This window comes from Dictyostelium discoideum (genome assembly GCF_000004695.1).
Source record: "Dictyostelium discoideum AX4 chromosome 1 chromosome, whole genome shotgun sequence".
In the NCBI taxonomy this organism is placed as follows: Eukaryota; Evosea; class Eumycetozoa; order Dictyosteliales; family Dictyosteliaceae; genus Dictyostelium; species Dictyostelium discoideum.
Window position 1 is genome coordinate 44,641 of NC_007087.3, and position 14,904 is coordinate 59,544.

Genomic DNA, 14,904 nt, shown 5'->3' on the forward strand with positions numbered 1-14,904 from the left:
TTTAAAAAAAAAATTAAATAATTTTATCCGTTAAATAACGGCTTCGAACTCAGGACCTCGCTTTTAAAGCGATTAAAAAGGTTATTTTAAAGGTAATTTTTAAGGTGATTTTAAAGTAAACTTTTAAATTTTTCAAGTAGCTTTAAACTTATTGAGTTTTCAATTCCCAACATTAAACACCGTCCAATAGCTCGTTAGTGGATATAATTCTTTCGTGGAACGTTTTAATGTGCGGGTGTTTCCGCGCCAATGACGGCTAGCTGGTGGTCGCTTTTTGTAATAACGAACAAGATTGAACAGAGATATCATCATTTGCGATCAACTTAAATAAATAGTCGACAGTCTGGGGAGTAGTGGGCATTTCTGGATCGATAAGGTAAGCGTGACGATCATTTTAAATGGTTTCGCCTAAGCCCTTAACTTTACGTGCAACCATCTCAGTAAATTGCTCTGTGGTTATTACACCCGCTGTGAGGTCTTGTTTACAGTTAGCGTACCATTGATCTAATTTTTGATTTGGTGTTTGTTTCATGATTGATACTCACTAATGGCTGATAGTATTTAATGGGATGCGTGTTTCTTCAGACGACGCTGTAATACCGAATAGCCTTTGTTGAACCGTTCAGCATATAAATTTGACAAGCCGTTATACTGTATGATGCGCCGCCATCCATCCGATGCTTACTGCTCAAATGAGGCTGCTGAACGACACAGTACCTTGAATGCCGGCATTAGATTCGATCACCTCATTGCTGGTTTCAAATGACACTGGCGCACGTCCGACGACCAGACCATCTTTAAGATTGTCGTAAGCTGTTGCGTACTGTAGCAAAGCACGTTTGAAATATAAATTGATTACCACAACTAGAACGTTAGGGTTACGTATAGTATACTCAATTAACCAGCGAGTTTTCCCAGTTTGACGTGAGCCACTGAAGCCAATTGTAAACAACTCTCGTAAATGACATGCCTTAGTACCGCCAAGATTATTAGCAGCGCTACGCATTATTTAAAAATTTAATTTATTAAATTATATTTTATATTAAATATATATATATATATTATGAATAACATTTATTTATTTGAATTTCCCAAATATTTAAGATAATTTTTTAGAATGTTCTAGAACATTCGAAGAATAAAAAAAAATTTTCGAAAGAAAAGTAAAAATTTCGAACCGGCACAATGACGCGATCATTGTGTAAGGTCGAAAAACTGAAAAATTCCGAACCGACACTATGCACAAAGTTGTGAAGGGTCGAAAACTCTTATTTTTTTGAGTTTTGCGAAATTTTTAAGAAAATAAAAACGTATAAATAGTGGCACAAAAAACTAAAACAATTTGATTTATGGAATTCCGACTAAGGGCGGGTGGGATGGGACTAATATATATATATATATTTAATATAAAATATAATTTAATAAATTAAATTTTTAATTTATATTATCATATATATATATATATTATGAAATTTGGACGACAGTATTTAAGAAACCACCAGATTTTTCACCAATGATTCTTTTATCGTAGAAGGTATCTACAGTATCATTTGATTTCCAACGACCCATCTTCTTAACAACGTGGAACGGAACGTTATTGGACAACAGCAGAGAAGCCATAGCGGAACGGGTAGAGTGAGATTTGAACTTGACAATATCAATACCTGACTTTGAGAGTGTTGATAGTACAATTGAGTTAATATCATTAACTTGGAGCGGTTCACCCTCATTCTTAATAAAGACAGAGTCACCCGAATGGGGCTTTCTTCTTCCTTTAGAGGCTCTAAGGTATGTTGCAAGGTGGCGAACAGGGCATACTTGAGAGTTTGTATCATCTAACGATGTTAATTCTAATATTGAAACAACACCACTTCTTTGTTCTTTAGCATTAATAACTGGACCTTTAATTGAGTCAGTAGTAATAATGAGACCTTTGAACGACCACTTCACCAAGTCTGATGATCTTGCTAAACCAAACATTTTACAGAGTACAAGTGTCTTGTTTAATAGCGCAGTGTATGTGTACTTAGGGATAACTTTGATAGTAGATAAGTGCTTGAATACTTGATTTGCATCCCATATCTCTTTATACTTTGCAGATGAAGGACGCAACTTGTGAATACCAGTCATAATTCTTGTGATGAATGGATCATTAACAATATCAGTTTGATTCCTGAGGAGTAACAACTGATTCAACATAGAGCGATGACCGTTAATTGTTGAGAAGGCTAACGGAGGTTTGTGTTTGAATAGATGTGTAAGATAATCCATGAAAACAACTAAGGTAATGTTTGCTGGATTCAAAGAGTTCAAAGTACAGAAATTGCGGAATCTTGTATAACTGGAGCTATATACTTTGAGAGTTGAAGGTTCCCAAGACTTCATTAACAGCTCAGCTGTTTTTGTATTTGCTGTACGAGCGAAGGACATTACATGAGATTGGAAAGTTGAATAATCCCCAGTTTCCAACGTTGTTGAATCTGGATTGGTATCGACTCTACTGATTGTTTGGTCAATACTTCTTGGAATGTTCCCAGTACTTGAGGGAACATGTGACGATGATGACGAGGAACTTGTGCTTGAATCATCGGATACCAAGTTGCTGATCTCCAGATTGGGAAGATCAGTATTATAGAAACCTTCTTCGAACTGGATGAGTTCATCTTCTCCAGGATAGAAGGCAAAAGAATGGGTGGTGGGAAGGCCAGACATTGCTTCCATTGACTCCAGTCGAGGTGGAGTGCATTCATTCTGATTGTTGAGTAGTTGTTCGTTTGATGGTTCAGGTGAGATGCGAACAGATCCATCTGTATTTGACCGAATTGAAGTTGGATGCGATTGAACACTTCTTTCTTCAGTTGCCAGTTGTAACTCTTGATTACTCTGGTGGATGATTTGTGATTCATCTCTGAAAGACGGCTGAGGTGGTCGGCTTTTACATTGAAGAATCCTGGAATATGCTCTCCAATCAAGTTCACTTTCTTTTTGAGGCATTGTTTCCAAAGTTGTTCGAACAGAACTGAGAGATCTTGTATTTGACCACCCTGGCGATTGATGTAAGAGAGAGTAGTAGTGTTGTCGGTTTGAATCTTCAGCTTGCAGTTGTTTAGTTTCCGACATAGCGCTTGATAGGCCATAAGCAGCGCGAGCATTTCTCGACGATTTGACGACATGTTTGATTGAGTTGTTGACCACTGGAATGACCAAGTTTTGATTACCTTGTTTCCTTTCTTGAGTGTGGCACCTGCACCTGATTCCGAGGCATCGGTTGTAAGAACATAGTCGTAACTTGGAAACAGACTGATTTCTTTTCCATTCCATTGGTTTAGAACTGTTAACCAATGCGAAATCTCTGACTTGACCTCTTGGGGAATGGGGAATGATTGATCCCAATCTCCTTTGGCTATAGTCAGACACTGAGAGTGAAACTTGTTTGTTCGACGAGTGTAAAGTCTGAATGGGATGACTGCATCTTTCAGTGCGATTAACTTTCCTTTTAAACCAGCAAGCTTTCTTGGGGAGCAACAATCTAGTTTTAAAAAGTTTCTTATTTCTTTGATGACACTTTTCTTCTTTTCTTTGGGAACAAGAAGCTTCATTGATACCGAATCGATTTGTAATCCGAGAAACGTAATTGATTGAGTTGGTTCGAGAACACTCTTTTCTAGATTTAACTTGAAGCCTAGTTTGACAAGTAAGTCCATTGTCTTTTTGAGGTTGGATAAACATTCTTCTTTTGTTGAACCGACGATTAATAGATCGTCCAAGTAAGCGATGACGGATACGTTGATATCTCTCAACATTCGAAGTACAGGTCTTAACAGCATTGTAAATATACGAGGAGCTGTCGATAACCCGAACGGCATTGTTTTCCAACGGTAGTGCGAACCTTTCCACACGAAGCGGAATAAGTCTCTGTATTGTGGATCTACTAACACGTGGAGGTAGGCTTTCTTGATATCGAGTTTTACCATGTAATAACCTTGTTTGACCATTGACGGTAGATTCTTGATTCCTTCCATCTTGAATGATTGGTTGTTGATGTAAGTGTTTAACCTTTTTAGATCGAGAACTGGACGATGTAGATTCGTTCCAGGTTTTGGAACCGTAAACACGTTGGAGTAAAAAACGCGCTTTGAATAACGGTTTGGAAGTACTTGTTCGATAGCATCGTCTAATAACAAGTCTTGTACTTCCTTTGTGATGCAATCTGATTTCGGACCCTCTGGAATTGAAATCGGAATTGGGTTTAGCATCGGCTTGAAATTTGGAAGCAGATGGACTTTTAATCCATTTACGACCTCTTGACAAAAGTTTGGAAGACCCAATTCTTTCCAAACTTGTTTGTGGTGGAACAGACGTCCACCTACTGGTAAGTTTACTTCTTGTTCTTCTGAAAACGGTTGTTGGTACCGTTTGCAGACTTGGTATTGTTGCTACCTGATGCAACACTACTTGGTGATCCATTGAAGTTGTTAGATCGGCCATTACTCCCACTACTGGATTTACTATTACTACTGTTTCCTGTAGTGTTATTACCACTTGAGTTAACTAATTTCTTGACATTGGACTTGGAATGATAATTCAATTTTAACAATGATTGTTTAGCTTCGTTGTTCTTTCTGATTGACTTGGCTAGCTTTCTTACACGTTCAGTTTCAGTTTCATCAAACATCTTTGGTGTATCCTTGATCTTAATTGGTAAGAGTACTTCAGAACCATAGATTTCTTTAGCGATGTTGTTACGACGGACACGACTAAGCGATGCTTGAGCATTAACGGCTAAAACGATTGCACTCTGAGTTAAGTAACTAATAAGTTCTACATCGACATTAGAGCTATCAGATGATAACATACTTGACATGAGAAGCAAAGGTTTTAAGCTATCGTTGATTCGCTTTTCAACAATCAACAAGTCAGTATCATTGTTCTTGACGTTGGATGATACAGTAATACCTTCAGGTGTACCGAATGGAGCGACATTCACTTGGAAGTTAGATGGAAAGTTGAATACTTTATTCAATTCGGATATTTCATCTTTCTTGAGGATACATTCTTCTTCGACGAGTAAACCTTGATTGTTAACCATATGTTTGTACTGACCAAGTAAGGTATCGGATAATTGATAATCGGTTGGAACATCGACATTGTTACTTGATTCATCTTCACTTTGTTCATTCTCGGTGTCAGAGTCATCATGAGAAGGTTGGCTACGTGAATTGGTATTAGATGAGAACATAGGTTCTTTCATGAATCTTGTAAAGGCTAAGGAAAGGTTGTTGATTTGATCCTCCATTGATTTCATTCTTAAATCAAAGGATTCAGCGCTATTAGAGACAGAGGTACTACTACTAGAGGCATCATTATTATTAACAGTGGTAGACATATTTTATTGTTGATATCTAAAATTATAATATGAGAAAAATAATAATATTAAAAATTAATAAAGAGAAATAATTATTTGTATAAAATTTGTGTGTGTGTGTATCTTAAATATATATAGGAGGAATTCCCAAATAAAATAAATCAAATTGTTTTAGTTTTTTGTGCCACTATTTATACGTTTTTATTTTCTTAAAAATTTCGCAAAACTCAAAAAAATAAGAGTTTTCGACCCTTCACAACTTTGTGCATAGTGTCGGTTCGGAATTTTTCAGTTTTTCGACCTTACACAATGATCGCGTCATTGTGCCGGTTCGAAATTTTTACTTTTCTTTCGAAAATTTTTTTTTATTCTTCGAATGTTCTAGAACATTCTAAAAAATTATCTTAAATATTTGGGAAATTCAAATAAATAAATGTTATTCATAATATATATATATATATGATAATATAAATAATCGCAATACTTTTCTCAAGTTCTTGAACTATCGCATCATAATCAATGGTAGAAGTCATGATTTTTTACCTCATTTATTTAAGTGGTTGTATGAACCCACAGGGTTATAGTCCTCATAAACAGGAAGTAGTAGACCAGGTGCATTAGGCATTATTATTAATACACGCTGACCACGCACATAAGGTTGGTTGTTAACATATTTAAAATCAGTTGCCACATAGCCTTTTGGAATTTCCATGTTAAACTAATCCTCTTAATAGGTGACCGATGGCGGGGTTGACCGTCAGACTTCTACAACACCCAACCACGTAATATCGGAAGTGCTTCTGTCATTGTTCTTTTATTTTTAGATGCTACGCGGTTGATTGTGGTTTACTTACACCAAAGTGTAAGCGTCGGTTATTTGCTGGCATACTTTCAGACACGTCCCAAGTCTCCAATTCACCGCCTTCCGCTATTAAGGGTGCCTAATGACGGACATTCATCTCAAAATAAAACCAGGAGGGGTAAAACCATCCTATATACTAATCTTACGGACGTGGTGATATCGAATACCACATTCTGTAATTTAGATCATGATCGGTGTTATTTATTTAATGTTTTGGCTATTGCTATAACCGACCAAGCTACTGTGTTTCCACAGAAATGACTCGAACCATCGACCCACAGCGTGTATATAGTGAGCTGGTGGTTTAACCTCCCAAGGGCGGTGTTCGACTATTCGTCAAACGATGACAAGCTTTTTAATTTAATTAAACTACCACACCATCTACAATTTCGATTTTGGTAGAAGAGTTAGATTCAGTTAACGCGTAATCAATGTTGGCTTCGAAATCCAGAATCTCTTTTTCCTACTGCTTGATTACTTTGCTGATCTCCAGCGGATACAGCACGCCTGGCTGATAACGTTCGATAACTGGATTAACGAACGCAGCAATGGAAGCTTCATCGGCTTTCTTAGTACCGTTGAATGCTTCGGTGCGCGCGATATTTTCACGCTGGTCAAAATTGGAGTTACCGTTGTGACGAGATATCGATTCGTAGTTCGCTTTCAAAGCTTTGACAATATCGCGTTTCTCACCTAATGCATTATGTGCATGTGCAGCAAAGAAAAATCCACATTTAAAGCAAATTTAAAGCAAAGTTGATTTAAATTGGATTTAAATTGAATTTAAAGCCGGGTTTAAAAAATTCATTTTCAAGGTAATTTTTAAGATAATTTTAAGATATTTAAAAATGCTTTAAAATTTATTTTAAAATAATTTTAAAGAGGATTTAAAGTTGATTTAAAGTAGATTTAAAGTGAATTAAAATTTCCTTTAAATATAAATTTAAGGTTTTTAATAAAAAACATCTAATTTTAGATCAAAAAAATGGGGATAAAATATTCTATCATTTTTAAATTATCATCAAAGCAATCAAATGGTGAAATGGTTGATGAGACTACCCTTTGATTGATGAGACTACCCTTTTGGTAAATTTTCAAAAAATTTAAAAATTTAATTTATTAAATTATATTTTATATTAAATATATATATATATATATTATGAATAACATTTATTTATTTGAATTTCCCAAATATTTAAGATAATTTTTTAGAATGTTCTAGAACATTCGAAGAATAAAAAATTTTCGAAAGAAAAGTAAAAATTTCGAACCGGCACAATGACGCGATCATTGCGACAGGTCGAAAAACTGAAAAATTCCGAACCGACACTATGCACAAAGTTGTGAAGGGTCGAAAATACTTATTTTTTTTGAGTTTTGCGAAATTTTTAAGAAAAGAAAAACTTATAAATAGGGCACTAAAAACTAAAACAATTTGATTTATGGAATTCCGACTAAGGGCGGGTGGGATGGGACTAATATATATATATATTTAATATAAAATATAATTTAATAAATTAAATTTTTAATTTATATTATCATATATATATATATATATTATGAAATTTGGACGACAGTATTTAAGAAACCACCAGATTTTTCACCAATGATTCTCTTATCGTAGAAGGTATCTACAGTATCGTTTGATTTCCAACGACCCATCTTCTTGACAACGTGGAACGGAACGTTATTGGACAACAGCAGAGAAGCCATAGCGGAACGGGTAGAGTGAGATTTGAACTTGGAAATATCAATACCTGACTTTGAGAGTGTTGATAGTACAATTGAGTTAATATCATTAACTTGGAGTGATTCACCTTCATTCTTAATAAAGACAGAGTCACCCGAATGGGGCTTTCTTCTTCCTTTAGAGGCTCTAAGGTATGTTGCAAGGTGGCGAACAGGGCATACTTGAGAGTTAGTATCATCTAAAGATGTTAATTCTAAGATTGAAACAACACCACTTCTTTGTTCTTTAGCATTAATAACTGGACCTTTAATTGAGTCAGGAGTAATAATGAGACCTTTGAACGACCACTTCACCAAGTCTGATGATCTTGCTAAACCAAACATTTTACAGAGTACAAGTGTCTTGTTTAATAGCGCAGTGTATGTGTACTTAGGGATAACTTTGATAGTAGATAAGTGCTTGAATACTTGATTTGCATCCCATATCTCTTTATACTTTGCTGATGAAGGACGCAACTTGTGAATACCAGTCATAATTCTTGTAATGAATGGATCATTAACAATATCAGTTTGATTCCTAAGGAGTAATAACTGATTCAACATAGATCGATGACCGTTAATTGTTGAGAAGGCTAACGGAGGTTTGTGCTTGAACAGATGTGTAAGATAATCCATGAAAACAACTAAGGTAATGTTTGCTGGATTCAAAGAGTTCAAAGTACAGAAATTGCGGAATCTTGTATAACTGGAGCTATATACTTTGAGAGTTGAAGGTTCCCAAGACTTCATTAACAGCTCAGCTGTTTTTGTATTTGTTGTACGAGCGAAGGACATTACATGAGATTGGAAAGTTGAATAATCCCCAGTTTCCAACGTTGTTGAATCTGGATTGGTATCGACTCTACTGATTGTTTGGTCAATACTTCTTGGAATGTTCCCAGTACTTGAGGAAACATGTGACGATGATGACGAGGAACTTGTGCTTGAATCATCGGATACCAAGTTGCTGATCTCCAGATTGGGAAGATCAGTATTATAGAAACCTTCTTCGAACTGGATGAGTTCATCTTCTCCAGGATAGAAGGCAAAAGAATGGGTGGTGGGAAGGCCAGACATTGCTTCTATTGACTCCAATCGAGGTGGAGTGCATTCATTCTGATTGTTGAGTAGTTGTTCGTTTGATGGTTGAGGTGAGATGCGAACAGATCCATCTGTATTTGACCGAATTGAAGTTGGATGCGATTGAACACTTCTTTCTTCAGTTGCCAGTTGTGACTCTTGATTACTCTGGTCGATGATTTGTGATTCATCTCTGAAAGACGACTGAGGTGGTCGGCTTTTACATTGAAGAATCCTGGAATATGCTCTCCAATTAAGTTCACTTTCTTCTTGAGGCATTGTTTCCAAAGTTGTTCGAACAGAACTGAGAGATCTTGTATCTGACCACCCTGGCGATTGATATAAGAGAGAGTGGTAGTGTTGTCGGTTTGAATCTTCAGCTTGCAGTTGTTCAGTTTCTGACATAGCGCTTGATAGGCCATTAGCAGTGCGAGCATTTCTCGACGATTTGACGACATGTTTGATTGAGTTGTTGACCACTGGAATGACCAAGTTTTGATTACCTTGTTTCCTTTCTTGAGAGTGGCACCTGCACCTGATTCCGAGGCATCGGTTGTAAGAACATAGTCGTAACTTGGAAACAGACTGATTTCTTTTCCATTCCATTGGTTTAGAACTGTTAACCAATGTGAAATCTCTGACTTGACATCTTGAGGAATGGGGAATGATTGATCCCAATCTCCATTGGCTAGAGTCAGACACTGAGAGTGAAACTTGTTTGTTCGACGAGTGTAAAGTCTGAATGGGATGACTGCATCTTTCAGTGCGATTAGCTTTCCTTTTAAACCAGCAAGCTTTCTTGGGGAGCAAAAATCTAGTATTAAAAAGTTTCTTATTTCCTTGATGACACTTTTCTTCTTTTCTTTGGGAACAAGAAGCTTCATTGATACCGAATCGATTTGTAATCCGAGAAACGTAATTGATTGAGTTGGTTCGAGAACACTCTTTTCTAAGTTTAACTTGAAACCTAGTTTGACAAGTAAGTCCATTGTCTTTTTGAGGTTGGATAAACATTCTTCTTTTGTTGAACCGACGATTAATAGATCGTCCAAGTAAGCGATGACGGATACGTTGATATCTCTCAACATTCGAAGTACAGGTCTTAACAACATTGTAAAGATACGAGGAGCTGTCGATAACCCGAACGGCATTGTTTTCCAACGGTAGTGCGAACCTTTCCACACGAAGCGGAATAAGTCTCTGTATTGCGGATCTACTAATACGTGGAGGTAGGCTTTCTTGATATCGAGTTTTACCATGTAATAACCTTGTTTGACCATTGATGGTAGATTCTTGATTCCTTCCATCTTGAATGATTGGTTGTTGATGTAAGTGTTTAACCTTTTTAGATCGAGAACTGGACGATGTAGATTCGTTCCAGGTTTTGGAACCGTAAACACGTTGGAGTAAAAAACGCGCTTTGAATAACGGTTTGGAAGAACTTGTTCGATAGCATCGTCTGATAACAAGTCTTGTACTTCCTTTGTGATGCAATCTGGACCCTCTGGAATTGAAATCGGAATTGGGTTTAGCATCGGCTTGAAATTTGGAAGTAGATGGACTTTTAATCCATTTACGACCTCTTGACAAAAGTTTGGAAGACCCAATTCTTTCCAAACTTGTTTGTGGTGGAACAGACGTCCACCTACTGGTAAGTTTACTTCTTGTTCTTCTGAAAACGGTTGTTGGTACCGTTGGCAGACTTGGTATTGTTGCTACCTGATGCAACACTACTTGGTGATCCATTGAAGTTGTTAGATCGGCCATTACTCCCACTACTGGATTTACTATTACTACTGTTTCCTGTAGTGTTAATACCACTTGAGTTAACTGATTTCTTGACATTGGGCTTGGAATGATAATTCAATTTTAACAATGATTGTTTTGCTTCGTTGTTCTTTCTGATTGACTTGGCTAGCTTTCTTACACGTTCAGTTTCAGTTTCATCAAACATCTTTGGTGTATCCTTGATCTTAATTGGTAAGAGTACTTCAGAACCATAGATTTCTTTAGCGATGTTGTTACGACGGACACGACTAAGCGATGCTTGAGCATTAACGGCTAAGACGATTGCACTCTGAGTTAAGTAACTAATAAGTTCTACATCGACATTAGAGCTATCAGATGATAACATACTTGACATGAGAAGCAAAGGTTTCAAGCTATCGTTGATTCGCTTTTCGACAATCAACAAGTCAGTATCATTGTTCTTGACGTTGGATGATACAGTAATACCTTCAGGTGTACCGAATGGAGCGACATTCACTTGGAAGTTAGATGGAAAGTTGAATACTTTATTCAATTCGGATATCTCATCTTTCTTGAGGATACATTCTTCTTCGACAAGTAAACCTTGATTGTTTACCATATGTTTGTACTGACCAAGTAAGGTATCGGATAATTGATAATCGGTTGGAACATCAACATTGTTACTTGATTCATCTTCACTTTGTTCATTCTCGGTGTCAGAGTTATCATGAGAAGGTTGGCTACGTGAGTTGGCACGATTAAGCGATGCTTGAGCATTAACGGCTAAGACGATTGCACTCTGAGTTAAGTAACTAATAAGTTCTACATCGACATTAGAGCTATCAGATGATAACATACTTGACATGAGAAGCAAAGGTTTCAAGCTATCGTTGATTCGCTTTTCGACAATCAACAAGTCAGTATCATTGTTCTTGACGTTGGATGATACAGTAATACCTTCAGGTGTACCGAATGGAGCGACATTCACTTGGAAGTTAGATGGAAAGTTGAATACTTTATTCAATTCGGATATCTCATCTTTCTTGAGGATACATTCTTCTTCGACAAGTAAACCTTGATTGTTTACCATATGTTTGTACTGACCAAGTAAGGTATCGGATAATTGATAATCGGTTGGAACATCAACATTGTTACTTGATTCATCTTCACTTTGTTCATTCTCGGTGTCAGAGTTATCATGAGAAGGTTGGCTACGTGAGTTGGTATTAGAAGAGAACATAGGTTCTTTCATGAATCTTGTAAAGGCTAAGGAAAGGTTGTTGATTTGATCCTCCATTGATTTCATTCTTAAATCAAAGGATTCAGCGCTTTTAGAGGCAGAGGTACTACTACTAGAGGTATCATTATTATTAACAGTGGTAGACATATTTTATTGTTGATATCTAAAATTATAATATGAGAAAAATAATAATATTAAAAATTAATAAAGAGAAATAATTATTTGTATAAAATTTGTGTGTGTGTGTATCTTAAATATATATAGGAGGAATTCCCAAATAAAATAAATCAAATTGTTTTAGTTTTTAGTGCCACTATTTATACGTTTTTATTTTCTTAAAAATTTCGCAAAATCAAAAAAATAAGAGTTTTCGACCCTTCACAACTTTGTGCATAGTGTCGGTTCGGAATTTTTCAGTTTTTCGACCTTGCGCAATGATCGCGTCATTTTGCCGGTTCGAAATTTTTACTTTTCTTTCGAAAATTTTTTATTCTTCGAATGTTCTAGAACATTCTAAAAAATTATCTTAAATATTTGGGAAATTCAAATAAATAAATGTTACAGTATCGTTTGATTTTCAACGACCCATCTTCTTGACAACGTGGAACGGAACGTTATTGGACAACAGCAGAGAAGCCATAGCGGAACGGGTAGAGTGAGATTTGAACTTGACAATATCAATGCCTGACTTTGAGAGCGTTGATAATACAATTGAGTTAATATCATTAACTTGGAGCGGTTCACCCTCATTCTTAATAAAGACAGAGTCACCCGAATGGGGCTTTCTTCTTCCTTTAGAGGCTCTAAGGTATGTTGCAAGGTGGCGAACAGGACATACTTGAGAGTTTGTATCATCTAACGAAGTTAATTCTAAGATTGAAACAACACCACTTCTTTGTTCTTTAGCATTAATAACTGGACCTTTGATTGAGTCAGGAGTAATAATGAGACCTTTGAACGACCACTTCACCAAGTCTGATGATCTTGCTAAACCAAACATTTTACAGAGTGCAAGTGTCTTGTTTAATAGCGCAGTGTATGTGTACTTAGGGATAACTTTGATAGTAGATAAGTGCTTGAATACTTGGTTTGCATCCCATATCTCTTTATACTTTGCAGATGAAGGACGCAACTTGTGAATACCAGTCATAATTCTTGTGATGAATGGATCATTAACAATATCAGTTTGATTCCTAAGGAGTAACAACTGATTCAACATAGAGCGATGACCGTTAATTGTTGAGAAGGCTAACGGAGGTTTGTGCTTGAACAGATGTGTAAGATAATCCATGAAAACAACTAAGGTAATGTTTGCTGGATTCAAAGAGTTCAAAGTACAGAAATTGCGGAATCTTGTATAACTGGAGCTATATACTTTGAGAGTGGAAGGTTCCCAAGACTTCATTAACAGCTCAGCTGTTTTTGTATTTGTTGTACGAGCGAATGACATTACATGAGATTGGAAAGTTGAATAATCCCCAGTTTCCAACGTTGTTGAATCTGGATTGGTATCGACTCTACTGATTGTTTGGTCAATACTTCTTGGAATGTTCCCAATACTTGAGGAAACATGTGACGATGATGACGAGGAACTTGAGCTTGAATCATCGGATACCAAGTTGCTGATCTCCAGATTGGGAAGATCAGTATTATAGAAACCTTCTTCGAACTGGATGAGTTCATCTTCTCCAGGATAGAAGGCAAAAGAATGGGTGGTGGAAAGGCCAGACATTGCTTCCATTGACTCCAATCGAGGTGGAGTGCATTCATTCTGATTGTTGAGTAGTTGTTCGTTTGATGGTTGAGGTGAGATGCGAACAGATCCATCTGTATTTGACCGAATTGAAGTTGGATGCGATTGAACACTTCCTTCTTCAGTTGCCAGTTGTAACTCTTGATTACTCTGGACGATGATTTGTGATTCATCTCTGAAAGACGACTGAGGTGGTCGGCTTTTACATTGAAGAATCCTGGAATATGCTCTCCAATCAAGTTCACTTTCTTCTTGAGGCATTGTTTCCAAAGTTGTTCGAATAGAACTGAGAGATCTTGTATTTGACCACCTTGGCGATTGATGTAAGAGAGAGTGGTAGTGTTGTCGGTTTGAATCTTCAGCTTGCAGTTGTTCAGTTTCCGACATAGCGCTTGATAGGCCATCAGCAGCGCTAGCATTTCTCGACGATTTGACGACATGTTTGATTGAGTTATTGACCACTGGAATGACCAAGTTTTGATTACCTTGTTTCCTTTCTTGAGAGTGGCACCTGCACCTGATTCCGAGGCATCGGTTGTAAGAACATAGTCGTAACTTGGAAACAGACTGATTTCTTTTCCATTCCATTGGTTTAGAACTGTTAACCAATGTGAAATCTCTGACTTGACATCTTGAGGAATGGGGAATGATTGATCCCAATCTCCATTGGCTAGAGTCAGACATTGAGAGTGAAACTTGTTTGTTCGACGAGTGTAAAGTCTGAATGGGATGACTGCATCCTTCAGTGCAATTAGCTTTCCTTTTAAACCAGCAAGCTTTCTTGGGGAACAACAATCTAGTTTTAAAAAGTTTCTTATTTCCTTGATGACACTTTTCTTCTTTTCTTTGGGAACAAGAAGCTTCATTGATACCGAATCGATTTGTAATCCGAGAAAAGTAATTGATTGAGTTGGTTCGAGAACACTCTTTTCTAGATTTAACTTGAAACCTAGTTTGACAAGTAAGTCCATTGTCTTTTTGAGGTTGGATAAACATTCTTCTTTTGTTGAACCGACGATTAATAGATCGTCCAAGTATGCGATGACGGATACGTTGATATCTCTCAACATTCGAAGTACAGGTCTTAACAACATTGTAAAGATACGAGGAGCTTTCGATAACCCGAA

The 14,904-nt window shown here is 36.7% G+C and overlaps 8 protein-coding genes across 8 annotated transcripts; all 8 read right to left on the bottom strand.

Moving 5' to 3' along the window:
* Positions 1-394: 394 nt before the first annotated feature.
* DDB_G0267232 (hypothetical protein) lies at positions 395-532 on the bottom strand (the record flags this gene model as incomplete). Its single annotated transcript, XM_642685.1, has 1 exon — positions 395-532. The coding sequence occupies one exon, from the start codon at positions 530-532 to the stop codon at positions 395-397; it is 138 nt and encodes a 45-aa protein (XP_647777.1).
* Positions 533-688: 156 nt separating this feature from the next.
* DDB_G0267234 (hypothetical protein) lies at positions 689-1,006 on the bottom strand (the record flags this gene model as incomplete). The annotated part of the gene is made up of 1 exon (XM_642686.1): positions 689-1,006. The coding sequence occupies one exon, from the start codon at positions 1,004-1,006 to the stop codon at positions 689-691; it is 318 nt and encodes a 105-aa protein (XP_647778.1).
* Positions 1,007-1,464: 458 nt separating this feature from the next.
* On the bottom strand, positions 1,465-3,729 carry DDB_G0267236 (hypothetical protein; the record flags this gene model as incomplete). Its single annotated transcript, XM_642687.1, has 1 exon — positions 1,465-3,729. One exon carries the CDS (start codon positions 3,727-3,729, stop codon positions 1,465-1,467), a length of 2,265 nt encoding a protein of 754 aa, XP_647779.1.
* Positions 3,730-4,378: 649 nt separating this feature from the next.
* DDB_G0267238 (hypothetical protein) lies at positions 4,379-5,386 on the bottom strand (the record flags this gene model as incomplete). The annotated part of the gene is made up of 1 exon (XM_642688.1): positions 4,379-5,386. The coding sequence occupies one exon, from the start codon at positions 5,384-5,386 to the stop codon at positions 4,379-4,381; it is 1,008 nt and encodes a 335-aa protein (XP_647780.1).
* A 2,398-nt stretch (positions 5,387-7,784) lies between these two features.
* Positions 7,785-10,342, bottom strand: DDB_G0267240 (hypothetical protein; the record flags this gene model as incomplete). Its single annotated transcript, XM_642689.1, has 2 exons — positions 7,785-9,849; positions 9,951-10,342. The coding sequence occupies 2 exons, from the start codon at positions 10,340-10,342 to the stop codon at positions 7,785-7,787; spliced, it is 2,457 nt and encodes an 818-aa protein (XP_647781.1).
* Positions 10,343-10,692: 350 nt separating this feature from the next.
* DDB_G0267242 (hypothetical protein) lies at positions 10,693-11,537 on the bottom strand (the record flags this gene model as incomplete). The annotated part of the gene is made up of 1 exon (XM_642690.1): positions 10,693-11,537. A coding segment is annotated over one exon (845 nt), but the record flags the coding sequence as incomplete, so codon positions are not given.
* Positions 11,538-11,733: 196 nt separating this feature from the next.
* Positions 11,734-12,171, bottom strand: DDB_G0267264 (hypothetical protein; the record flags this gene model as incomplete). The annotated part of the gene is made up of 1 exon (XM_642647.1): positions 11,734-12,171. A coding segment is annotated over one exon (438 nt), but the record flags the coding sequence as incomplete, so codon positions are not given.
* Positions 12,172-12,601: 430 nt separating this feature from the next.
* On the bottom strand, positions 12,602-14,773 carry DDB_G0267244 (hypothetical protein; the record flags this gene model as incomplete). The annotated part of the gene is made up of 1 exon (XM_642648.1): positions 12,602-14,773. The coding sequence occupies one exon, from the start codon at positions 14,771-14,773 to the stop codon at positions 12,602-12,604; it is 2,172 nt and encodes a 723-aa protein (XP_647740.1).
* Between the last annotated feature and the right edge of the window lie 131 nt (positions 14,774-14,904).